Consider the following 25,580-nt stretch of genomic DNA (forward strand, 5'->3'; position numbering starts at 1 on the left):
TCAAGGCCAGGTTGAACGGGGCTTGGAGCAACCTGGGCTGGTGGGAGGTGTCCCTGCCCAGGACAGGGGGTGGCACTGGGTGGGCTTTAAGGTCCCTTCCAACCCAAACCATTCTGTGATTCTATGATTAACCCTGGGGTAAAGAAATGCCTCCCTGCAAAATCTGGGTTTCTGATGGCTTTGCATAAGACGCAGGTGCCCGGTTGCCTTTGAAAGGTACCTGCCTGGTTTCTCTGGGTCTGAGTGAGCAGTAGGTGCGTTAGTGGGGTTTTGTCCACGCTATCTTCCTTGGCCCCGTTTTTTTTCCCCTCTGTTTTATTGCGCTCACCTCCCTTCCGCCCCTCCGCAGAACGAGGAAGGCACGGAGGAGGCGCAGGAGTCCGAGGATGACTTTGAAGAGATGAACCTCTCGCTCCTCTCCGCACGCAACTTCCCCCGCAAGGCCAGCCAGACCAGCATCTTCCTCCAGGAGTGGGACATCCCCTTCGAGCAGCTGGAGATTGGCGAGCTCATCGGCAAGGGCCGCTTCGGGCAGGTCTTTCACGGGCGCTGGCACGGGGAGGTGGCCATCCGACTCATCGACATCGAGCGGGACAACGAGGACCAGCTGAAGGCCTTCAAGAGGGAGGTGATGGCATACCGGCAGACCCGGCACGAGAACGTGGTGCTCTTCATGGGAGCTTGCATGAGCCCTCCCCACCTCGCCATCATCACCAGGTAGGCTCCGACGCCTCGTGCTCAGCCAGAATCTTTTTTATTTTTTTTTTTTTTTTCCAAAACACCTTCCTGCGGTCAAATGTTCTCATGAGAAAAGGCTGGCCATGCCTCCCTGCCCTAGTAAAGGGATGTTCTCCATCTGCTCTGTGCTCTTCAGCCCGCTCATTGCTCTGCCGTGAGGACAGGCGGAGAGAGGTGAGGGTGTTCAGCCTGGAGAAGAGAAGGCTCCGGGGAGACCTTATTGTGGCCTTTCAGTACTTAAAGAGGGTTTATAAGAAGGATGGGGACAGAGTTTTTAGCAGGGCTTGTTGTAATAAGACTAGAGGTAACAGTTTTAAACTCAAAGAGGGCAGATTTACACTAGATATGAGGAAGAAATTTTTTACCATGAGTGTGGCGTAACACTGGCCCAAGTTGCCCAGAGAGATAGTGGCTGCCCCATCCCTGGAAACATTGAAGGCCAGGTTGGACAGGGTTTTGAGCAATTGGATCCAGTTGAAGACGTCCCTGCTTATGGCAGACTAGACTTGGACATCTTGGCGTCTTGGACCAGATGACTTTTAAATCTCCCTTTCAACCTAAACCATCCTCTGATTTGGTGGGGGGGAAGAAAATGCCTGGAGCTGGCCCACCTGGCTGAGGTTGTGTTGTCGAGGGATGGAGAAACCCACTCATCTGGTTGCAAGCGAGGAACACCCCGGGGCTGGACCGGTGTGGAAATGGCTGCAGCAAAAGGAGACTCAACCTCACCATCATTGGTTGGTGCTCCTCCACCACCGCCCTTGTGCGTCCCTCAAAGAAACGTGACGGTGGAAACGAAGGAAACAAAAGAGTTTTAATGAGAAACAGGACCCGCTTCAGGATCCTGGCAATGAGCCAGTGTTGCGTGGTGGTATGTGCCGCATCCCTTGAAATATGGAAGGTCAGGTTGGACGGGGCTCTGAGCAACCTGATCTAGTTGAAGATGTCCCTGCCCATGGCAGGGGGCTTGGACTAGATGGCCTTCAATGGTCCTTTCCAACCCAAACCATTCTATAATTCTGTGCTGTGATTTATGCTGCAAAGCAGATAGCAAACCCACGTGAGTGAGTCCAGGCAGATTCATCTCGTGTAGAAGTGGAGCTTGGGACAGAAATGATTTGCTTTAACCAGGAGGGATGCAACCTGGTGGGATGGGCAGCTTCTGCTCTGGGTTGATTTTGGGTGGTTTGTTTTGTTTTTTTTTTGGCATGGTGCCCCGGTCAGGTCCCTGGATGGGTGATGGGGTCTGGACCCTGCTCCAGCACTGCCACAGCATGGAAAAGCCTCTAATTGCGTAAAGCAGCTGGCCACGTGCAAACACGAGGTTTCATAAATAACTCAGTGCTGTGAAAACAGCTCGGGTGTGTGAAGACTCAGCAGGATGCCAGTGTTAGGTCAAACGGTCTGTGAAATGGCCAGAAGGGCAACAGAGGTGGGAAAAATGGTTATTTGCAAGGAGAGCTGGTTCTCCAAGAGACTGGAGCCTGTCCATGGGGGGGGTCTCCTCGCTCCCAAGGAGGTGGGAAACCTTGCAAGATAAGTCGTAGAATCATAGAATGGTTTGGGTTGGAAGGGACCTTAAAGAGCATCCAGTGCCACCCCCTGCCCTGGGCAGGGACACCTCCCACCAGCCCAGGTTGCTCCAAGCCCCGTCCAACCTGGCCTTGAACCACCTCCAGGGAAGTCATGTTCTCCTGGAGCGTTTCCTCCCTCTCCCGAAGCTGTTGTCTCTATTCTGCCCAAAACTGGGTATGGGACTAGTAAGAGTGAGTTTGGGATGGGGCCAGGGGAGGAAGATCGAGGGCTTGAAGAGCTGCTGGCTGGGCGGCTGGTGATGCTCGGGGCCATCGCAGCAGGGTGAGGATATGACCAGGGTAGGTTAAAGGTTGGACTCGATGATCTTAAAGGTCCCTTCCAACCTCAGCAATTCTATGATTCTATGACACCTGCTGGAGGGGGCTTCTTGCAGCTGGTTGGGAAACGAGCTGGGATTTGCGGTCTCCCAAACCATCTCAAACAGCTCCAGAGGTGCCTTGGTCTCAAAGAATTGCCACGTACCCTCCGTCACCCGCGCGCCTGGTGGGAAACGCAGCACTGAGCATCCCGGCATATTCCTTGCATGGGTGGGCAATCCCAAAATCCCCGCTGGCCTCGCGGCAGGGAGGCTGCAGCCGCTCCCAGAGCGGCTGCCGTCACGTGGAATAAGTTTATTTTTGAGTATTTGGCAATTTCCCTCACCGCTAGACCATGTATTCAGCCACGGGGCTTGATGTGGTGCCGCGTTTGCATCCCGCCACGGGTTACCTTCTCTCGGAGAAGTTTCCCCGAGGTGAGGTTGAATTTCCAGCTGCCTCCTGGCAGCGTTTCAAAAAGCCTGTGCTGAAAAGGTAACGCTTCCAACAGCCATTAGCGGTGAAATATTGCATCATCCTTTCCTAATGTCCCCTTGGAAGTGGCACCTTCCAGTCCCCCCGCCAGCTGGGGTGGCTCTGTGGGTGCCGGGCTGGGGGCTTTTCTCTTCTCCCCCGCCTTGATCAACAGCGAAGGATTTAAGCCCAAATTTGGGGCTCCTCATGCCGGTCGTTTTACTCCCTGCCCCGCTGGGTTCCTGGGCTGCATTTAGCCTGGGGGCTGCATCCTCTGGAGACGGGGTGACTCCAAAGGGGGGCTGGGGACTGGAAAAACTAGGCTTTTTATTTTGGGCCAAAAAAACCCCAAAAAAGTAGTCCTCTGGGAAAATTCAGGAGCGTTTCAGATCTCCATCTATGAGCCGGCTTCGGGCCAGAAGCTTTTTGAAAAGTGTGCAAACACACGTGTTGGTCCAGGCGTCAGAAACCCCGTCCGTGTTGGTACACCGGGCAGCGCCGCCGCCTCCCCCCCCCAGGAAAAAACATCTTCTCCGTCCCGCTCCGCTCCGCCGTCCCTTTGAAGCCACTGTTTGCTCAGCTTTTCAATCCCATTCAATATCAAAAACCCGGGCAATATAGGCAATATATTCTTCTTTTTTTTTTTTTTTTTTTAGCTACGAAACGTTTTCCATTCTAATGCCTCTTCATATAAAACCGTAAAGGTGCCATTTTTGACAGTTTGACAAAATAAATCTGTGCGCCGCAGTAGCTTGATGCATTAATATGAGGTCTGCGGAGCGCGCCGCTCGCCTTGCTTTTCTTCCCAGCTGCACTCGGTCCTTTTTTTAAGGTCAAAGTACAACTTTTTTGAATTGCCCTAAATATAACCTGTGCTCAGAACGTCTCCGAGCGTTTCCTGCTCTTTGCCTCCGAGCTTTTATCCCTGTTCTTCGAAGGCTGAATCCGCATCACGGTAGTTTTTCAATCGCAACTGGAAAACCGTTTGGTTTCCTCCTGTTGGGATTTCAGGGCCACGATCGGCTTGATGCTGGTGGTGGACTGGCCATGAGGACACAGGAAAACCAAAGGGGATGCTGGAAGCGGGGCTCAGGGCCCAGTCTCAGGGAATTTTTGGGAAGCCCAGGGCTGCGTGAGTGCGCAACCCTTAGCCCTGAGGTCATTTCCAGACACAGTTTATTCCCCTTTAAGGCTTCCCGAGGGGCTCTGTCCTGCTGGTGCTTCCCCAGGAGACACCTCCAGGGCTCTTCTCAGGGCAAAGCATCCCTCGCATTTCCCGGGGCGCCGGCGCAGGGATGCTCCCTTGCCCTTGGGCCCGCAGTCTTTGGCTGGGCTGTCCTTGGTTGGACATTTTTGAGGGCTGCTTGGGACATCTTGGATCATCTCCTGTGGGGAAAAGGTCTTCTTGCCATGTAGAGGTCTCCATCCCACGTGTATTTCCTTATCTGGCTCCGGTTCTTGGAATAGGCAGGTCGTTCCTAAGGGATACGACAGCTCTGGGGACTCTTCTGCCACGGCGCAGCTGGGAGCTGCTGCTTGGGCGTCGTAGGGAGTGAGTCTGGGAAGAGGGCAATGTGGTGTGCGCTGGACTGGGAATGGTCGAGGATACTGGGAATGGTCGAGGATACTGGGAACGGTCCAGGATGTGGCACTGGGGGAAGAGGGAGGCTGGCGAATGCCAAGCAGGGAAAGCATCGCTCTTCAAACAGGATTTTTCTGCAGGGACTCAAGTTCTCCCTATGGGTTTGCAGGAATAACTTTAAACCGGGCTTTGCTTGGAGCAGGGGAAAATCAGTCCCAGCTGTCTGATGGGGCTAATTACGGACACAAACCCAGGACATCCAAATTTCCTCGCCCGCTCCTCCCCGCACACATCCCCGGGGCTGGACTGGCTGCGCGCAGAATAGGCCCCTTTTTCTTCTGGGTGCCCAGAGGCTGTAGCTCAAGGACACTTTTTCCACCAAGAAAAAAAAGAGCAGTTTCTTGTAGCCGTTGAAGAAATCTCCACTTTTCCTGCTGGCACGCTGGAAGCAGCTGCCCGGCCCTGGAAGGGGCTTTACCACGCCGTGCCGCCCGGCGCTGCCGGAGAGGGGTTATTTATAGATGGGTTTATTTTTGCTTTTTCACATCCCTACGTTTTCCTTCCTGCTTGCTTGCGTTATTCAAGGATGCTCTCGTTAGCAGAAAGAAATCTCCCCTTCCAAATACCATGGCCCCCAGGCAAAAGCTGGGAGGGGAAACTGAGGCAGCAGCTTGCGGTTGGCGTGATGCTTTTGGTTAATGCTCTGATTTTTCTCTGTTTTAACCATTGGTCTGGCCAGATGATTGGGACTAGTACTGTTTAACATCTTCATTCATGAGGGATGAGGATGGGATGGAGTGTCCCCTCAGCAAGTTTGTGGATGGCACCAAGCTGCGTGGCGCGGTGACACGCCTGAGGGTCGGGATGCCATCCAGAGGGACCTGGACAGGCTGGAGAGGTGGGACTGTGCGAACCTCCTGAGGTTCAACAAGGCCAAGGGCAGGGTCCTGCACCTGGGTTGGGGGAACCCCTGGTATCGATACGGGCTGGGGATGGAGGGATGGAGAGCAGACCTGAGGAGAAGGACCTGGGTGAGAAGCTCCACACGCCCCGGCAACGTGCGCTGGCAGCCCAGAAACCCCCCGCAGCCCGGGCTGCATCCCCAGCAGCGTGGGCAGCAGGGCGAGGGGGGGATTCTGCCCCTCTGCTCCGCTCTGGGAGACCCCCCTGCAGTGCTGCCTCCAGCGCTGGGGCACCAACAGCAGAAGGACACGGAGCTGTTGGAGCGGGGCCAGAGGAGGCCCCGGAGCTGCTGGGAGGGCTGGAGCCCCTCTGCTGGGAGGACAGGCTGAGAGAGCTGGGGGGGTTCAGCCTGGAGAAGAGAAGGCTCCGGGGAGACCTTGGAGCCCCTTCCAGTCCCTAAAGGGGCTCCGGGAAAGCTGGGGACAGAGTTTTTAGCAGGGTCTGTGGCAATAGGACAAGGGGTAATGGCTTTAAACTCAAAGATGGTAGATTAAAACTAGATATAAGGAAGAAATTCTTTACCGTGAGGGTGGTGAGACCCTGGCCCAGGTTGCCCAGCGGGGTGGGAGGTGCCCCATCCCTGGAAACATTGAAGGTCAGGATGGACGGGGCGCTGATCTAGCTGAAGGTGTCCCAGGGAGTTTGGGACGAGATGACCTTTAAAGGTCCCTTCCAACCCAAACTATTCTATGATTCCTGAGTTGTCTCTTAATGCTACCATCTGGGTCGGAAAGGAAGAAATTTTCAGCATCTTTTGCCAATGGGAGGTGGCGACTCCAAAGAGCGCTTCCATCAGAGCCGCTAATAGATTTTCTCTTGGGTAATGAGCAGTGGGGACAGTTAACATTCATCTTAATTAGTCTTGAGCAAGAGCGAATGTGAGCCTCGGTGCTTTGAGCGCTGCATAATGGATAGCACGAAACGGCATCAAAGTCCTCGGCCGGGTGGAAATGAAAGGACTGAAAAAATGTCATTTGTGCTGCATACAGGCAAACGGCAAGTTGTTTTTGACGGCGTTGAATGAGACAAAGCCGGGCCTGGGTAAGCTCACGTCAGCTCCTTGGGGCTCCTGGTGCCGGCCCCCGTTGGTGGCAACATGGGGAGAGGAGGTAAAGCCTCAACCACCCAGGAGGTCCTTCAAAGGACAAAGTCTAACAGTTTTCTAATGCTTTTAAAATGGCTCGAGCCACCCACGAAGGTAACGGATTGCAGAAACTACCAGGTTTTAGGATTCTGGGTGTTCCTTCTGGGGAAATTGTTTTTTTTTTTTAAAAAAAAAGGGGGGGGATTTTAATGCTTATTGATCCTTCCTAAGGTTCCTGGATCTCACCGAGTCCGAGATGGAGGTGGGGGGATCAGCACACCGGGTGCAGCTTTCTGGAGGGCACTAACGGCTCGTGTTGGGTGGGGGAACGTCGTTGGCGAGAAGGGAGCGAGGTCAGCAGGTCTGAAAAGCCGGGGAGAGGAGGGTTGAGCTGGAGCTCGCCCGTGGTTTGAGCTCCCGTTGACTTGCGTGGGGGATTTGGTGCAGTTTTTCTAAGTAGATTACTTGGGTTTTAGCGAAAAGCTCAAACTAGGGAGCCCGCGCAAAGACTTCTGGCTGGGTTTCGGCCCTTTTCTCATCGCACTGCGATGTCAGAGCGACTCCGGATTTACAGGGTGCAACCAGGAGCCAACTCGCCAGCTGCTGGCGATCCCACCCAGGGCTGCGTGGCCGTGATTTACGGCCCTGCCGTGGTGCGTCGGGAAGACCAAGGAGAACGCTGAAGAACATTAGGAATTAAGCTTGACCATGGCAGGGCGATATAAAGAGAATTAATTTGTCCAAGGTGCCTTTCAAGCAGAGGAACTTGGAGTATTTCTGCCGGAGAGGGAGCATCTCCCAAACCCTTCCCTGGAGCCGGGGGTGGTAGCGGGTAGGGGGGGAGCTGAGGACCGAGAACAAAGATAAACCCAGGCTCTCTTCTCGCGCAAGAGACCGAAGATGAAAACAGAGTTCGCTCTTTCTTCCTCCGCGGCAAAGCAAAAAAGCTTTAATAACAGGGAACGCGTTACCTGCCACAAATTAATAGGGGAGGTGCGAGAGCGAGGGATGGGAGGAATATCCGAGATGCTGCGGCTGTATTTTACGGGATAACTTTCTTGCGCCACCCGGGCTAAATGTTGGGCGTCGTTTTGATCGTATAATTTATTTCTATGCTGGCTTTTGGTGATGTCTAACGCTTGGCTCTGCTGTCGGGAGGAATAAGCCCGATTTCTCGCAGGGGATCCTCTCCCATCTCCAGACCCCCTTCCCCACGGGCACGGAGAGCCCCGGGCAAAGCTCGGCGTTAACCGCTCGGCTCTTCCAAGCCTCTCCCCGTGCCAAACCTCCTGACATTTACGGTCTCCCGGCTCAGCTGCGAAGGATTTGGGGCTTGTATATCTTAACGCTTAGGGAGCTGGGGGCTGAGCCGATATTTAACGTGATTTGAAGGATGGGAGGAAAAGGACAAAACAGATAGGGGCGGCTTGGTTTTTTCCCCTGGGGGTGATCCGTGGGGCCAGGACGGGCTGCGCAAGCCCATGCAGGCTGCTTGCTGCCAGCCCCTCGTTCTCTTCAGGGAGCGATGTTGGCTGTTTGGTCTTTAATGAACAGCAAATTAGCTTTTTTTTTTTTTCCTCCCTGCAACCCACCGGTCTCAAAAATACATCCTAGCAGCCTTCTTTCCTGCCCTGGCAAGTTAAGCAGGAGCTCTTAATTCCTGCCCGACGGGAGGGAAACTGAGGCACGGAGCTGCCGCTTTTTTTTCCTCCGTGCCAGGCTGGGGCCACGCATCCCGAAGACGGGGATGTCCAAGATGCTCTTCAGCTCTGGGCCTTCTCTCCCTGCTCGTGGGTGTATTTTGGGCACAGAAACCGTGAAGTCCTGCCTCCCCTAACCCTCCCCACGCTCGAGCACCCACTCCAGGAGCCAAAGCGTCACCTCCTGCCCTGTTTTCCTTTCTGTTGCGTTTCCCCCTTTCCTCGCCGTTAAATAATGGAGCTCGTAGATCATATAATAAATAGGTATTGACTTCATGCCACAGGCTGGATCAGAATTGATTGACCCGTGGGAATACACTCCTTCGCAATCAATAAGAGGCCATCAGGCTGGATAAATCTTGATAACGACTGACAACAGGAAAGTCGATACGTGTATTAATATATACGTTAAGCGCGTATGTATCTTCCGCCTTGGAGAGCGCGTTGCTTTTGGCAGCTCGCGCGGCAGGATGGGTTGGGGAGGAGACCGAAATCTGCCCAGCAAAGAGGATGGCGGGGACGGGGAAAGGCTTGATCCTCTCTCCGCGAGGGTGTTTGGTGTCGAAAGCAGAGCTGGCGGCGCCGACGGAGCTCCTCTTCCCCGTTGTAGCATCAGCGCCCCGCCGGCGGCTGTCGGTTAGCACCGCCTTCACGGGGGATGCTCGGGGTGGAAAGTTCTCCTTTGTGTTTTAAAGGCGTTTCGAAACGCCGTTAAGATTCCTATATCGGCTGTGGCTTCTTGGGGGAAGCACTTGACGCAGCAGGACCCGGCGCTGAGGCACTTTGCTAAGAGAGGAAGGGATTTAAACGGGTGTTTAAGGGAAAGCCTGTGATTAAGTGCCGCGCTGAGAGATGGTCCCACCAAGTCTTCCTGCTCCTGCCGGCTCTTCCCTTCGCTGTCGAGTGACGTCTCAGCACGATGCCTTATTTTTTCTTGAGCGTCCTCAACACCGGGGATCCACTTTGGGGCCGGGGAGGGCCATTTGCAGGGGGAAGGGGGGTTGTGGGGGACCCAGGTGCTGGCATCCTCCTGCCCAGCCAAAGGGGAGGCTGCCCAGGGAAACAGAGCCCTCCCGCAACAACGTTATTCATTTTCTTCTTCGTAATAATTATTATCACTGTCACAAAGTGGAGTTGGGTTCTAGGGAAGCCGCTGTCTTCACCAAAAGGCTTCGCTTCTTCCCTCTCTTCAAAAGAAGGTGGTTTGTTTTAAAAAAAATTCTTTTCCTTCCTGCAGTTCAGAAGAGCAGGAGGATGGCGGGGCAGAGAATATATTCGGCTCTTCCAAAGGCAAGGAGAGGTCAAAGCGCCTTCGCCCAGCCCCGTACACCCGGCCAGCCCTCTCGGAGCCCATTACGAGCCCATCCTTTCAAAAGGCGGCGAGTGCCGCCTGAAGCATCGAGTATTTTGGGATGACTTGTTTGCAAGTCAGGGCTTTAGATAAGCCGCCGGGGCCCGGGGCTGCTTTGCATTCACCTGTCTCTAAGCTCTTTTCCCCGCAGCCGTAGAATAACTCGTCTCCTCTGACACTATCTCCTTCAAATAAAAATGCATGGAGCTTACTTTTTCTAAATAACTTGGTTTTTTTTTTTCCTTTTTTTTTTTTTTTTTTTCCCCCCCCCCTCTGAAGCGGCGATGGAGTCGGAGCTACTTTTCAGGGAGGCTGATCCCCCTCCTCTTCCTCCTCCTCCTCCTCCAGCCCTTGCAGTTTGGCTGTGCCGGCTGTAGTTATCTCGCGTGCCAGCTGCTGGGAGGAAAATTTTGCTGCCTAAGTAATATCCATCAAAGGACGGCGCTTCCCTCGCACACAGATAGCGAGCGCGGGACGTGGGGAGCATCCGTCTCTGCAGGGCTTTTCTATTTCCCCACCTAATTTTGCTCCTCCGTTGGCAAACTCCGGGCTGAGGACCTGGGCTTTGCCATGGCCAAAAACATTGCTCGGGGCAAGTACTGCCGCCCTTTTGGGGTTGTTTTGGGAGACTTGCGTTCAATTCGGAGGTGGAGTTTGCTGGGAAAAGCACCGGGATGCCCCCGGAGGGACCAGGCTCCGATGGATGCTGATGCTCGGCATCAGGTCTGTGGGATCCCTGCTCCAGCATTTCATGGCACTGTGGTGCCGGGAAGCTTTTAGCTGCTGCTTTCCTCCCTGGTCGTGGTCCAGTAAGGATGGATGGTGTTTCTCGGTGTCCGGGGAGGACCGAAACCACGTCCTAGCTTTGTTGAAAGCAATGGGAGCGGAGGGGAAGGCGGCTCCCTGCTCGCCAGCGAAGAGAAGGGAAATGAAAGGCAAGTCGTAGTCCTGGGGCTGAAACGTTTCCATGCTAAACCGCAGGGCGCTGGGTATGCGCGGCTCAGAGAAGAGCCGCTTCGCTTCACACGGAGGTTTTGGCGGTGGCGAATCCCAGTGAAACCGGTCCTGAGCATCCCGCAGCAGGACCGGGAGGGACCCGGGGCCCTAGTAGGACTGGGTGCTGCTGCCATCCCAGCGAGGGTAGCTGGCCCAGGAACCAGCCAAGCTCTTTATCGCCCCTCGCAACCTTTTTATTAGGAGAAAAAAAGTCTGTGTGTGTGTGTATATATATATATATATATATATAGGTGTGGAGTCTGACATGCCAGCTGTCTCCTTAGACTGAGACCTAACACGCTCATTGCAGCTCATGGCAGCGTGGCCCGGCTGGCTGTCCCCGCTGTCCTTGGTGGGGCGTCCGGCTGCAGAGGGCATGAGGAGCTCGAGCTGGATGATGCCACGGCTCCGCTTCGCTCGCGCCGGCGGAGCAGGGAGAGCGTGCGTCAAGGGCGTGATATTTCTTATTGATTTTGAGGAAAACAAAGCCTGGGGATAAAAATTAACCCAAACCTCTCCCTTTGCTCCTCTCCTGTTTATTTTTCCGTTTCGTGAGATGCATTTGTGGCTGTCTAGTTTCAAAAGCGCGACTGCCAGACGTCGGTGAAAGAGAAAAACAAGCCAATATACGGAAACAGCTTGAAAACTTCCCGAATAACTCAGGCACGGGCAGAACTCGTTCCCCCCACCTCCCTACCGCGGCTAGTCCTGCTCCAATGAAATCAAATAAGTCCCAGCTCAGCAGCTCTGCTTGCTGTAGCCATATCTTTCTTAATATTCCCCAAAGATTTCCTCTTCTCCGGGCAACACTGAAAAATCAGTAAACTGATGGGAAACGTGAGGGCAGCATCGGAGCAGCCCCTCCTTTGCTCTGTCTTTCCTCAAGCACAGATGTAACCTGCTAGCAGAGGTATTTTTATATGAAGGTATTATTATTAATTCCCGTTCTCTCTCCTTCCGTGTCTCCCCTGGGTGTATAGTGCCGGCCATCGCCATGGTATCTGAGCCGGTTCCCCATAAATCAATATACTAGCAAGTAATGAGCTTCCTGGGGTCTGGTATTTATCACTTTGGGGTGTTCAAATGATCCTATTTAATTTAATGGGCATTTATGCGGATGGTTGGGCAGAGGAAAGAAAAGCACAAAGCACCGGTAAGTAACAGCGTCGCGACCTGCGCTCGACTGCTGTACCGTCGGCTCTGAATTTATGCCTGTTGCTGGGCAGGAGCCAAGCTCAGGTCTTCAACCCCGTAGAGGCGATGGCCATCGACGTAGAGGTGATGGCCATCAAAATTGCAGGGTGCGGGGGGGTGGTGGGGGAAACCCCCATAGGGTGGGGGGGAGGGATGAGGCTGTTTTCACATCGAATGGCAAAAATATCAAGAGGCAGTGCTCCAGCTCTTCCTCACTCATCCCTCCCAAATTGTTCCTCTGCAAGTCGCGTTGGCTTCGCTCCCGTTGCTGATGTCTTCAGCCCACGCTGGTGAAATGCAGAGTGTTTATAAAGCAATTTGGGATTTGGCTTGCTTGGCTGAACACTTCAGAAACTCATTTTGAATAGAGAGTTGCATCTGCAGTGGGATGGGGCTGGGACTGTCCTAGTGCCGGGGAAGGGGAAGGGACTGGGAGCTGAGGTTGTGCCGTGGGTTGAGGTGCGCTCCTGGACGCTGGGGACCCCTGGAAGAACCTTTAGATCTCCCTGAGCCACCCGGCCGGGCTGTCCCCTGTCCCTTCTGCCTCCCAGCTCTGGCTGGGGTTTGGCAGGATGCCGGGACACGCGTCGCCAACCTTCCTGCTCTGCCGACGGGTGGGATGGAGAAGTTTAGGAGGAGGAGAAGTGTTTGTTTACGAATACGTACTTCAGCGGTGAATAAGCCGGGATCCGTCTGAAGATGCAAATCATCTGCCTTTGTTTCTGGTGTCAAGCGTAGGCGGTCTCTGGCCTTGTGATCCGCAGCATCGCTCGCTCGCAGCCGGCTGGGTACCTCAATGCCGCGGTTCAGCGTAGACCTCTTGAAGTGGAAAGGCAGAAGATGATGTGCGTGCCCTGGGAGCCGCGCTTTGTGCCTGCCGCTCCTGCCCCAATGGGGAACGATTGACGGGAGGCGAGGAACGAGAAGAAGCGAAATTGTTGAGCTCTGCCGTGAAAAGGTTGTGCAGGTGGTGGCTGAATGGGCTCAGGTGCTGCATAATAGACATCAACCGGGGCTTTATCTCTGCGTTGGCAGCTCCTTATCCAGCAAGAAAACTCTTAACAAATACCGGTGCGGCGGTTGCTAGTTGAATTAATTTGGAGGAGTTACTCATCGAGGGGAGGAGAGAGGCACCTGGGCTGCCTCGATGGCTCTGCCGGGGTCTGAGGAGCGGTGGTGGCATGTCCCATCCCCGCGGTGCTTCACCACGGGCTGGTACCACCACCCCAGGGCCGAGCGGTGGCTGCTCTCCTTGCGCCGGGGTTTGCACTGGCTGCATCCGCTGCCTGCTTTAATGCGGTCCCTCCATAAATGAAGTGGAGAGATGGGAATCTCATCAGTAAAGGGCTGCAGGCTCCACTCCTGGGGTTATCTCTGCTGTTCAGATAGGCAGAAATGTAAGGGTTTTACTCTTAAACAACCCTTTTCCAGGAAAACAGCCGATCTTAACTCACTTTAGGGCTGAAATCAACCCCCGCTCCCAGCGCTAATCTATTCATTGCATTTGCAATGTCAGTTCATGAGTAATGCAGACCACAAGCAACTTTCTGGAATGGTTTTCTCTAGGGGAAAAACAAGCGCTTGCTGGGGAGCGGGGAGGGCTGGGGGTTCTCCCTCCTGCACGGGCAGGTCATGGGAAGTGGCAGAAAGCCCGTCGCACCGCAGAGCTTCAAGTTTAACGGAAACTTAGCAAATTAGTGCAAAAAAAAAAAAAGAAAAAAAGCCTTTTACTGGACAGGTGATCTGTGGTTATTTTGCAGCCTTTAATTCCAGTTGCAGAAACCCAAGGGTTGCCTTTATCGCTTATTTCCAAGGAGCAGTTTGAGTGCTTGGATCCTAATCTTCAGACAAATTCATATTTCTCCATGACGGCAGCCAAGCTATTGCAGAAGATAGGAAGCGGCTGGTTTAGTTAGAGGAGGACGGTGTTTGTAATTGCAGTTGCCGCGGGTTTGCGGTCCGGCTGGTGTGTCCAGGGACGTGCTGAGACAGCCGAGCAAGGAAAAGCATTGCCGAGGTGGCGGTCTCATGGGTACGAAGATGTCATAAACTCCTTGCTGTGATGCGCTTGCATCCAGCAAGGCTATTTCCAACACAACCTGCAACAAAGAACTCGGAAGGATGCTGTTGTCTTTCTAAAACCCATGAGATACGGGATTGGTCTCATTCCTGATTGACTTGAAAATTGTGGTCTCTGCCCATGGAAGGACGCGGAGCTTTTGGCTTAGGGGCAGGAGGGTCCTTTGTATCTGTGAGCTTCTGAAGAAGTGAGGTTTATTCCCAACAAACTCTATCCCAATCCCAGTCAGTTTAATCCCCCAAAGAGCTATCGAAAGCTCAGCTTCCCCAGCTTTCTGGATCACATTTTAATTGCTCGTGGGGACCTTATTTGCATCCAGGTGATGGCCTTGGCCAGGAGACGGGCAGCAGTGACGGGGGAATGGCGACTGCCCTGTGGTTTGGGGGGGATTCCTGTTGCTGTTTTTGATGTCCCCAAGGAAAACATGGCTCAGCCTCCTGGGGGTTTTGCTTTGAGCCAGCCTCTGGGTCAAAAACGAAAGGAGGGCTTTATTGTGATGCTGCATTCCCGATTTCTCTGGATTTGCAAAGCGAGGGAAGTCGCCCGACGCTCCGCAGGGCGGTGCTGAGCATCTCCGCCCTTGGTGTGCCTCTGTCGTGGTTCCACCCCAGCCAGCAACTAGGACCACGCAGCCGCTCGCTCAGTCCCCCCAGTTGGGAAGGGGGAGAGAATCGGAAGAGTAAAAGTGAGGAAAAACTCATGGATTGAGACGAAGACAGTTTAATAGGTAGAGCAAAAGCCATGCACGCAAGCAAAGCCAAACAAGGAATTCATTCGCTGCTTCCCATGGGCAGGCGGGTGCTCGGCCATCCCCAGGAAAACAGGGCTCCATCACGTGCAATGGGTACTTGGGAAGACAAATGCCATCACTCTGAACGTCCCCCCTTCCTTCTTCTTCCCCCCAGCTTTTTATACTGAACGCGACACCGTATGGTATGGAATACCCCTTTGGTCGGTTGGGGTCAGCTGTCCTGGCTGTGTCCCCTCCCAACTCCTTGTGCCCCCCCCAGCCCTCTCGCTGGCAGGGCGGTGTGAGGAGCAGAAAAGGCCTTGGCTGCTTAGCAATAATCAAAACCCACCAGTGTTTTACCGAGACTATTTTCATCCCAAATCCAAAACGTAGCACTACACCAGCTGCTAGTGAGAAAGTCAACTCCATCCCAGCTGAAACCATGAGCTTCTCTTCCCTCTCGTCCATCCCAGGGCTCCGAACCCTTCCCTCTCCCCGTGTGAGTGACACGGTACCCAGGCCAACCCAGGGTGGCTCGGTGTGATGCTCCTCAGCCCTTGCGACAAGGCGCAGTTCGGGCTGATTATTTCCATCCAAAAAGGGCAAAACCCGTTATCTCCCAGGGGACGAATCCAGACTGGTGTGTGCTGGCATCCCTGGGGCTGGAGGCGAGGGGCAAAAGGGGAAAGCGGCGGAGCCGAGCGAGGATGCAGAGGAATTAAAACCTGTAACTTTTTATTTGTTAACTAGAACGGGATCAAATTAACATCTGTCGTTGGTGAAGCCTCGTTAACGAGATGTGTGTTCGGGCGCTTTATTTGCCGGGCACAGGTATCCAGTTTCATCTTTCTAAAGTTGCCTGTAATGAGCGTGGGTGGATATAGAAAAGCAAAAAAAAGCCCTTTTTTGTGGGCGGGAGTCGAGGCAGCATCCACCCACGTACTGCATTATGATATTCAAATGTCAATATATTTTTAATTGGTTTATATCCCCCCCCCTCCCCCTCCAGCTGCCTTTGGTAATTAAGGCTCTGTAAATAGATTTTACTGTAATTGGTACGAGAAGGAAAATTGGAGGACATTGTACAGTGCTTTGGTTGGGGTTTGGGTTTGGTTTTTTTTTTTTTTTTTTTTCTTTCTCCCTCCCTGTCTTTCCTCTTTTGACTCATATTACATCTGTGAGTATTGTATCCTCCGAGGGAAGAGGCGGGGAGCCGCGGCCGGTTTTGCACAAAAAGTCTGAAGCAAGAGGACCAGGTGGTTCGCTCGTGGCTGGGACGCGGGGAAGAGCTGGGGAACCAGCCCAGGTTACCCCTTACGGGGCTCACCACCACCACCACCACCACCACCACCACCACCACCACCGTGACGGCACCAGCACACACCGGGGAGCAGCGCGAGCTCCCTCCCAGTGCCAAACTGGGGAGAGCCCCCAGTTTCCTTGCTGAATCTCCAATTTGCCTCGAGACGTAGCCAAAGCCCTTGCGGTTATTTATAGCTCCCTGCCACAGCCGCTGCCTTTATGATTTGGGGATGTTTCTTGGCGGGGGTTTATAAACCGTGTCTTTACCGTCTCCCTTTTCCTGCTCTTTCAGCCTGTGTAAAGGACGGACTCTCTACTCGGTGGTGAGAGATGCCAAAATTGTCCTGGATGTCAACAAGACGAGGCAGATAGCGCAAGAAATCGTGAAGGTACGGTATGGCGCGGGGGCAGCTCGGCACCGACGGGGCTCCGGATCCAGCCAAGAGCCCGGCCGAACTGCTCCGGGGAACGGGACGTAAGAAGCCAAGGAGGCTGGGCAGGATAGCACCTCTTGGCTTTAAAATCCGTGTCTCTTAGACCTCCCTCACCCCACTTCGAGCTGAACTGGGGTGGCAGCAAGGCTTCCCACGGGCTCCCCATGCAGCGGTGAGCTTGGGCTTCATCCTGGCCGCGGCTTCTCTTCCACTTGGAAGTGCAGGTGTTTAAGTCCAGCTTTTCTGCTGCTGTGAGTTGCCGGTTGGCTATTCCTCTCCTCTTGGAAAAGAATAATAATAATAATAATAATAATAATCTGTAGTTGGTCTAAGGCTTCCACCTCTCTGTAATGAAAGCATCCCCGCGGCCAGGGCAGCCGGCGGAGCCAGTGCCGTGGTGCTCACGGCGGGGGGGCTGTGCGTGCCACGAGGCAGAGCACACGTACATATTTTTCAGAGCTTAGAGAGGAAAAAAAAAAAAAAAAAAAGCAAAAAAAAAGCTTTTCCTTTCACAGAGATGACTCAAAGCGCGTCTTCGACACTTCAGACGTGACCGTATAAATAGACGCCGGGGAGGATCCGTACGTGGCAGGGTCAAGTGGCCGGGAAGCTGGGGCTCCAGCCATCAAAGCTTCCCATCGAGGGCCTGCAACGGCTCTTTTTCCCGAGTGGTGTCGAGCCATCTGCCAGAGTAGGGTTTTGCTGTGATTCCGAGCATATTTAACACCGAGTGAGATCAGAAGTATTTGGCACGTGTCCTACCCCAGCAGCCGCCGCACGGACCCAGTGCCCTGCTCAAGGTCGGCCGGCGCCCCAGACTGAATCATCTGGGGCTGAGCTGATGTTTAACCTATTTCTATGGGGGGAAAAAAAAAGAAAAAAGAAAAGAAAAAGATTTTCTGGCAGATCTTAAACCCCCTTAAATATTCAAATCCGTGTTACAAACCGGAATTTGTTCCGCAATGTATCCTGAATGGTGCCATTCCCCTGCCAGTGGTTATGCTCTCTCTTATTAGATTGCCTATTTTGCGTTTATTTACACCCAAATTTAGCAAAGCGCATGCTGTTTTTAAAGGAAATTCCTTAAATTCCCCCAAAGTGTCTGGGCTCCGGGCGGGAGCTGACAGGTGAGCGTAGGCTTGACCACTTTGCTGAGCCGCCCGTGTCTGTACGGACATTGCGAGTGGCGTCTCGGGAGCGGTGACGTGGCTGAGCCCCGTGTTGGGGTGACGGAGGGGAAGCCACAAGAGATGGACCCTGTGTCTTTGGTGTGCTGTCCTGAGGCACCGAGCAGGTCTGCCTGCCCCAAGGGTGCTCCTGGGCCCGTTGGGTGATGCTCTCGGCCCCATGCAGGCTCTAGTATGCCCCAAGTTGGGTGGTGGCACCTTCTTGCAAGGTCGGGCTTGCGAGTTGGTGTGTCTGAGACAGCCGAGGGCCCCTCTGCTTCATTTATATTTCTGAGCTGTATTTTCTGCTTTTAAAAGAGGGATTTTTCCAAACTGAGCAAACATCACGTAGGTTTGTCTCATGGTTTTTTTTTTTTTTGTCCCCTGACTGCCACCGCTCTGGTGCTCAGGGTTCTCGCCTCCCAGATGTTCACAGCGGGAGGTAATGGCTCGGTTCAGCCCCTCCTCTCTGCGCGGGCTGCCTTGCTTCGCGTGGGTTGGGGTTTCTCTAGGTTGAGAGACCGCTGCCTTCTGCAGCTGCACGTGCATTAGGAAGGGGTTGGAAACCTCAAAATCGTTGTGGTGTTGCGGGGCATCGCCAGCACTGGGGATTCATCGCTGGGTCTGTGAGATGAAAGCGTCACCGTGAAGAACATCACCCATGCAATCTGCTGAAGCAAATCCGCGCGATCGCCCGTAGAGCTGGTGGTAGCCCCAGCAGCAAGGCAGCTTCCCTGCGTCTTCTCCTCCTTGGGAGAACGGGGTTGGGTGCTCCTGTTGCGACCTGCTGCAGGGCAGGGGGGTTTGGGTCTGACTTGAGTCCCCATAGGAATTAGCAGAGGTCCAGGATAGGTCCATCACACCCCTGTCTCGGCCACCGCGGTGCTGTGCCCTGGAGCATAGGAAGTTCCATCTCAACGTGAGGAGGAACTTCTTTGCTGTGAGGGTGGCAGAGCCCTGGCACAGGCTGCCCAGAGAGGTGGGGGAGTCTCCGTCTCTGGAGACATTCCAACCCCGCCTGGACGCGTTCCTGTGCCACCTGCTGTGGGTGACCCTGCTCTGGCAGGGGGTTGGACTGGGTGATCTCCAGAGGGCCCTTCCCACCCTACGATTCTGTGATTCTGTGACACGTGGCCCATTGCTGGTGCGCCCCAGGAGCAGGAGTTTCTCTGCCTTCCCACCTCTCCATGCCAACCATCAGCAGATGTTAGGGAAGTTTTGGTGGACTTGGAGGTGGCTGGTGTGGAGAAGCCAAGGAAAACCCCGACGTCAGGGTTTGGTTGGGCTTGGGGCAGCATTGCCCAGAGGAGCTGGAGGCAGGACCGCAGCGGAGGCTTCATCTCTGCTACCCGGTCGTGGCAGTTGTTTGACTTTCTCCTTTGAGTCCCCGTATGCGGTAGGAGAGCCCTTAAGCTTATTGGATTAGCGGGTGCAAGGGCTCTCGTTATGCCATGATCCTCTGGAGGCGAAAGTTAATTTATTTAAGAAGCGAAGCCGGCAGAGGGAGCTGGCTTTTCACGCACGCCGGGCAGCCCAGCAAATTAAGGCATTTATTGGGCCCAGAGTGTTTTCTCACAGATCATCGCGGGGGGCGAAGACGGCGGGGCTGGAATTTGCAGTGGGATCTGCGCGATACCCCGCGGAGCGAGGCGAGGGATTTGGGTTTGCCGAGAGCTCCTGGAGAAATACCTTCGGCGGAGGCTTGGCTGCGTTCGCTGATTGCGTGGGAGATGCGTTGCCGTCCCTGCCGTGTGAGCCTGGCTGCAAAGTCCCCGCTGCCTGCTCTGAGCTCCCGACACCCCCTCCCCGGCTGCTGGGAGAGGGGTGAGGAGCATCCCCGTGGCGCTGGGGCTCATCCCGCCCCACGGGTGCTTGGGGTCCTGCACCGCACCTTGCCGGAGGAACAGGCTGGCGGCATCCAAATTGCACCAGCCTGGCGCTTTGTGAAGGTGACGGTGACATTTTAAAGCAGATCTTTATACCTCATTGTTATTTCATGTGCTGGGACGTGCTGCAGACCCCTAATTAATCCCAGTGCCTGGAATGGTCCCGGCATCCGGCTGCAGCTGTGGCATCCTGGGGCCAGCCACAACCCCAAATCCTTTCCTTCCTCCAGCATCCCTTAGCAGAGGATCTTTGGGATGTGACTGCTGAGGGGTGCAGTTAAACCCCCGTGACTTTCTGGGTTGGGGTGTTTGCGGTCCCTGGCTGCCCCTGCAGTCGAGCCCCGTGGGTCCTTGGTGCCTTCAGGATTTTCCCCAACTCCTGGGCATTTGCATGTGAGGATTTGTGGCTTTTTCAGGTTGCTTTCCCAATTTTTCCGGGCTGTTTCTGAGTTTGCATTGTGCCTCCCAGCTCGGTGTCGGCGGCAAAATTAATATATTCTTGTCCCACCGCCTGGGTGGATAATGACGGTACATGAAAAGATCAGACCTAGGATGGACCCCTGTGGAAATCCAGTTAATAAATCCCCCCCTGTCAGTGGAGGACAACTGATATTTCTTCTTAAACAACAGTTTGCTGGCCCGTTTGGCATTTAGCCTTCAGTAGCTTCCTCTAGAGCAAGTGTCCCCGAGTCTGCTTATGGGAATGAAAAGTGAGACAGCCTCGAAAGCCCTGCTGAAGTCGGGATAAATGGCTTTTATCTCCCTCCCCGTTCCCAGAGCCGGTTATCCCGTTGAGCTGAACGTCCGCCACATGGAGCTGCCGGCAGTCTGCTTGATTCGCCGACGCTAAACAAGCCTGGTGCGGGCGAGTTTGGATTTCCCACCCGTGGCCTTTTTTTTGCATCATTAGCAATAATTTTAATTAACCACCAAGTAGTTTTTCCTAGGGGAAAAGAATTAAGGCAGGACTCCTGCGAGGCGCTTGTTTCCAGGCTGACGGTGCCGGTGTGCACGTAGGAAGCACTAATGGCCCAGCTGGGGAACGCGGTAGCAGTGATGGAGAGCTTTGACTTATTACCCCTCTGCTCTCCGCCCCGTAAAAGAACGAAGGCGAAAACATCATCATCATCAATTTCTCAGCAGAGGACTTCAGGAAAACGACCGCCAGTTTGGTTCGCCGCTTAATTTTCCCTGCGTAACCGATTAATCAGGAAGATGAGTGGGCGCTGTCGCGGCCAAGAGCAAGACGCCCACGCCATGATCCCGTCACCCTCCGCGAGCGCCACCCCATGCCCGTCCCGAGCCAGGGAACTCCTGGACACCTGCCCTTTCTGCGGGGACATTTGGGGACGTGCAGCCTTCGGCTGTGGCCCGGCCGTAGCTCGGTAGCGTGGACGTGCCACCACGGTGCAGGGAAGCTCGCAGCCGGGCTCTCCTCCTCTTGGCAATGGTGGGGCTGCCCCTGCTCTGGCATTATCCCGTCTTGTCTGTGCTGCTTTGTCAATTTGGGGGTATTTTTCTCTCACTTCCATCCTAGGGAATGGGCTACCTGCACGCCAAGGGGATCCTTCACAAGGACCTCAAGTCAAAAAATGTTTTCTACGACAACGGGAAGGTGGTGATCACAGACTTCGGCCTCTTCAGCATCTCGGGAGTTCTCCAAGCGGGCAGGTAGGACATGATGCCGTGAAAATACTGGGATTCCTCCCTCTAGAGCTTCCCTTTGAGCTGGGAACACGAGGAGGGAGCCCAAAAACCTCCTCTGCAAGTGCCTTTCTGGGTCTGCAGCCTCAGTAGACATGAGGACAAGGTGCCTTTGAGTGTCCTGGGGCTGCCCCGAGGATTTCACCATCTCACCCGCCGTGATTTTGGTTTTGAGGAGGCTTGCTTTGGGAAGAGGGCGAGATGTGTAGCTCCTGCAGAAACCCCTCTGCCCCATGGGCGGATCCTTGAAACGCAGCTCCACGCTCAACGCCAGCGTTGGGTTTGCAGCGCAAAGCCCCAGAGGGATGGTGAGAGCAGGGCTGGAGTTTCCCCAGCGAGGTGGGGCCGGGCTCGGCGCCGAGGGTTGAAAACAAACTGCTCTGCTCCTTGGGTGCCGAAGTCGCGGCTTGTTTTTATTGGATTTTGTTTCATTTCTTTTCTAAATCTAGCATTTAAAAGGCAGAGTTGCTTTTGACTGGTAGGAAGAAGCACGATGCTGCGTGCTAATCTCCAGCAGTTTGGTTCGGAGAGGCAGGACCTGGCCCTGGGCAGGGTCTCTGGGTCCCAGCCTCTTCCCATGGGATGCATCATTTCCATGGCCAAACCACCCCGCAGCCATCCGGGAGATGCTCCTAGGGCTCTGTTTCACTAGGGTCAGCAAAGATGGCTTGTTCCTTGGCCTTTCCCCAACACCGTTATAAATCCCCCAGCATCTGCTTCATCTCCTGCCTCTGGGCTGAAGAGCGGAGCAGCCAGAGTGGCAGCCAGGGTCAAGCACTGTTGTCCCCACGGCTGTCCCTCGGCTGCTCCGGTGACCTTTCGGGTGCTGCGGACATCTGGCCATGGTGTCTGTACCAAGCCAGGGCATGGAGCAAGGAACCGAGAAAATGAGAGCCAAGCTTGGAAAATTCACAGCATTGTGACATTTTTTTGGTCTCGTTGGGTTTGGAATCGAGCCCATTTGGTAAATGTCCCTTATTAAATGTTTTGTGGGTTTGTTTTTTTTTTTCCCAGCGCTTTGGGAGGTTTTCCAGCTGTAGGCACGGCAGGGCAAAGAGTTTCAGCATCCGTGGAAAGGAAGAAAAGCAAAGCTGGGGGGAAAAGGAAACAGAAGAGGGGATAAAAGAACAAAGATTATATTTTCCTTTTTTGTTAAAGTGAAAAAATAGAGTGTTGCTGACTTTTCCCAGCGGGGGAGAGCTTTTTCACTCAACCCTTTGTGCAAGAAGCAGCACGGGCCAAGCACGGCGTTATCGGTGCCGGCAGCTCGGGCAGGTTTCCTCCGGCAGCGTGGTACCCGCCTTCTGGTCCTTGATGGACGTGATGGCCTTTGTCGCTGGAAAAGTTGTCATGGCCAACCATCACTTTGTGGCGAAGATGTTCAGGAGATAAAACGCACCTTGGAAACTTTATATTTTTCTTTAATTCCTGTGTGACGAAGTCAAAGGATTAGAGGAAAAGGCGACGACCGCCTCTCTCCATCCCACGCCGCTCGCGGCAGGCCGGGCAGCCAGCCTTTCCGTTCCGCTTGTATAAATATCATCTGGTTTTAGCAGAAACTTAGCCAAAAGCTTAGGAAACCCAAGAAATCCAGCAGTGCTGCTGCTCTCCCCGCAGCGGAAAAGTGGGGTTTGGCTCTGGATTAGCAGCTGGGCAGGGTTTTGGGGACTTAGGTCCTGCCAGGATGAGGTTGCAGCTCATTCCAGCAGTGGTAAAAGGATTTGGGCAAAAATGGCCATATTTTGCCAGGGACCTTTGCTATGAAGGTCAGAGATGCTCTGGGGGTAAAAGGAGGGAGGAGATGCTGGGGAAATGGGGTATTCCATGGGGTGGATCAATGCGTGGCCATCTCTGCTCAAGACTGTGTTGTCACTTGGGGGGTAAAGTCCTGGAGGTTACTCAGGAGAGGAAGGATGGTCAGAAATGCAAGGCTGGACAGAAATGAGCAGTGTTTTGCTAGAAAAATGGGGAAATTTCTGCCCTGAGGAGCATTCAGCGTGGCTGCCCTGGACTGCTGGTGTCACGCATGTCTTCTGCTGGCGGAGAGCTGGCAGAAGGCTTTGGGCATCCTCACTCATTGGTCACTGTGAGTTTTGAAGCAACAAGCATCTGCGGGTCTGATTTCCCTTTTCAGGGCGGGCTCTTTGCTGGTTCTGGTTTCTCTCAGATGAAGAAGAAGGACAAAGCCCAGTTTTGGGTCCTCAGAGGCTTGCATGGACAAGCCTGTATGGAGAAGAGAACCAATTTTTGCATGTCAGGTTAAGGATGTTGCTTCAGATGTGAACGAGAACTACAAACTGGCCTGTTTTCGCTAGGGTTAAGAAAAGGCGGGGCTTAAATATCCTCCTCGTCCTCCTCGAGCAGGCTCACCTTCAGTTCATGAAAGCGTCCGGCACAAGGAGTTTGCAGTGTCCACCCGGGCCGTGACACGCTTGCCCTGCTGAAAAACAAGATGGCTATCACAACTAAAATACTTTCTGCGGAGTCTTCATAATCCAGTGCCTTATCCTGGCAAAATTAGATTTATTTATCCTTTATTCAAACATTGTTGAGCTTGCTAGCGCTGCTCTGTAATTAGAGGAGCGCGGGGTGAGTCTTGAGTAGTCCGAAGAGCCCTTCTACTCTTGCTTTTGCTTGTCCTTCAGTGGGTTTAGAAGGCGTTCGTTTGGTTGTGCTGCTTTCTGCTAGTGGAAGTGGCCCGCTCGGTTACGAAGTGAAGCAAACTTTTGTCGTGAAACCTCAAATTGCTGTAATTGCACGGCGTTTGGGATTGCGTGAAAGCTCAGCCCTCGTTGCTGGAAGCTCGTTGAACCCGTAGCTGCCTGCTTGGGCGTACGTGAGCTCTGCAGGAGGAGCCTGGGCTCGCACGGGAGCTGCGGAGCCAAATCTGGTCCCTGGAGCATCCCGAGGCGAGCCTGAACGCTGCTCCTGGGACATCACAGCCCTGGGCGACTTGAGTGTGCAACAATAAATGCCCCCAGTGCAATCCTGGTCTTGCTGAGGGCGGCGGAGAAGATCCGAGTGCTGCCCGCTGCGTCCGGCTCCCCGCTGCCTACCCGGAGACGGAGCCCGTCGGCAGGGAAGGATGAGCAAGCTCCTCCGCGTCTTTTCTAATTGTCCCGGTGCTTAATGCCGGCTTGTAATTAAGAGCCACGCAGGGCTGGAGGGCGGCGTCGGGAGCCGGCTGGGGAGCTGAAAGCCTCCCCCCTGTGCCAAAGTGCTCTCGCCAGTGGCTCCTGGGGCCGGAGGGTCCGTGTCGCACCAGAGCCGCTGATTGCGGCGATGACTCCAACGCAGCAGGGTGAAGAGGAGCCGTCGAGACCCCAGAGTGGGCACGGAGGCTCAATCAATGATTCCCTGGACCAGCAGCATCCTTCTCTAGGGAGGGGGCTCCTTCTCCGGTTGCTGCCAGACCTAGGGGTGATGCCTGGGGACAGGGACAACTTTGTGGCCAGAAGAATCCGGACTCCATCATCTTGGGATTGTGGTGGTTGTGTGCACGCAGCCGCGGGGGGGAAAAGCCAGCCAAGGAATCGGCGTTTGCAGAAGGAGCTTGTTGTCCTGCCTGCCTCAGGGGTGGATGGAGATGCCCGTGCCTGGGTGGTGTTCCCCGCGACCTGGGCTCTGGCATTTTGGCCCCAGCAACCCCACAGCCATCCCTTACCCTTGCACATCGCCATCCTCAGGAGGTCACCATCCCTGGAGGCGTTTAAAAGACGGGTAGACGTAGCGCTTAGAGATATGGTTTAGTGATGGGTTTTGTCAGTGTTAGGTCGATGGTTGGACGAGATGATCTGAAACGTCCCTCCCAATCTAGGCAATTCTATGATTCATTCAAGCACAAACAGGGAGAAATTCCTCAATACGAGATGGTGGGCTCCTCCTTCTCCAGCCCAACGTGACACAGGACAGTTGTCGTTACCTCCTGCCAAATGACGCTGCCAAATTTGGGCTTGGACACATGATCAAGCTGTTTAATGTGTTCACCACCACCGGTGGTCCCTGCCCGTTTCCCTGCCCGGGGACCCTTTTTATGCCGGGAGTGCATCCTAGGTGCCTGCTGGAGGATGTAAAGGATGAAGAAGCAACCAACGTCATCCTCAGCTGTTGGCCAAAGGAGACTCATGTATTTGTGCCGAGCAGGGGGGACCTTGAGGAGGTAGAGGAAAAGGCGGCTGAGGTTAGCTGAGGGGCTGGTGAGGGGGATTAAAGATGAAGTGAAATTCTTGGGTGGCAACCTGGGATTTAATAGCGATGTCACAGCAGGGATTGGCCACTACTTATCTCACGGGGCGGGTTATAAT

The 25,580-nt window shown here is 54.2% G+C and overlaps 1 protein-coding gene across 3 annotated transcripts in view; it reads left to right on the forward strand.

Annotated features, from left to right (window-relative positions):
* KSR2 (kinase suppressor of ras 2) overlaps positions 1-25,580 on the forward strand; it is a 92,748-nt gene that overhangs the window by 58,077 nt on the left and 9,091 nt on the right. For all 3 annotated transcript variants that reach the window (XM_074605915.1, XM_074605917.1, XM_074605916.1), the window contains 3 exons: positions 350-717; positions 16,379-16,475; positions 21,110-21,243. In XM_074605915.1, the coding sequence (XP_074462016.1) occupies positions 350-717; positions 16,379-16,475; positions 21,110-21,243 (599 nt within the window). The remainder of the gene's footprint in view (positions 1-349; positions 718-16,378; positions 16,476-21,109; positions 21,244-25,580) is intronic.

Source organism: Larus michahellis, chromosome 13 (assembly GCF_964199755.1).
Source record: "Larus michahellis chromosome 13, bLarMic1.1, whole genome shotgun sequence".
In the NCBI taxonomy this organism is placed as follows: Eukaryota; Metazoa; Chordata; class Aves; order Charadriiformes; family Laridae; genus Larus; species Larus michahellis.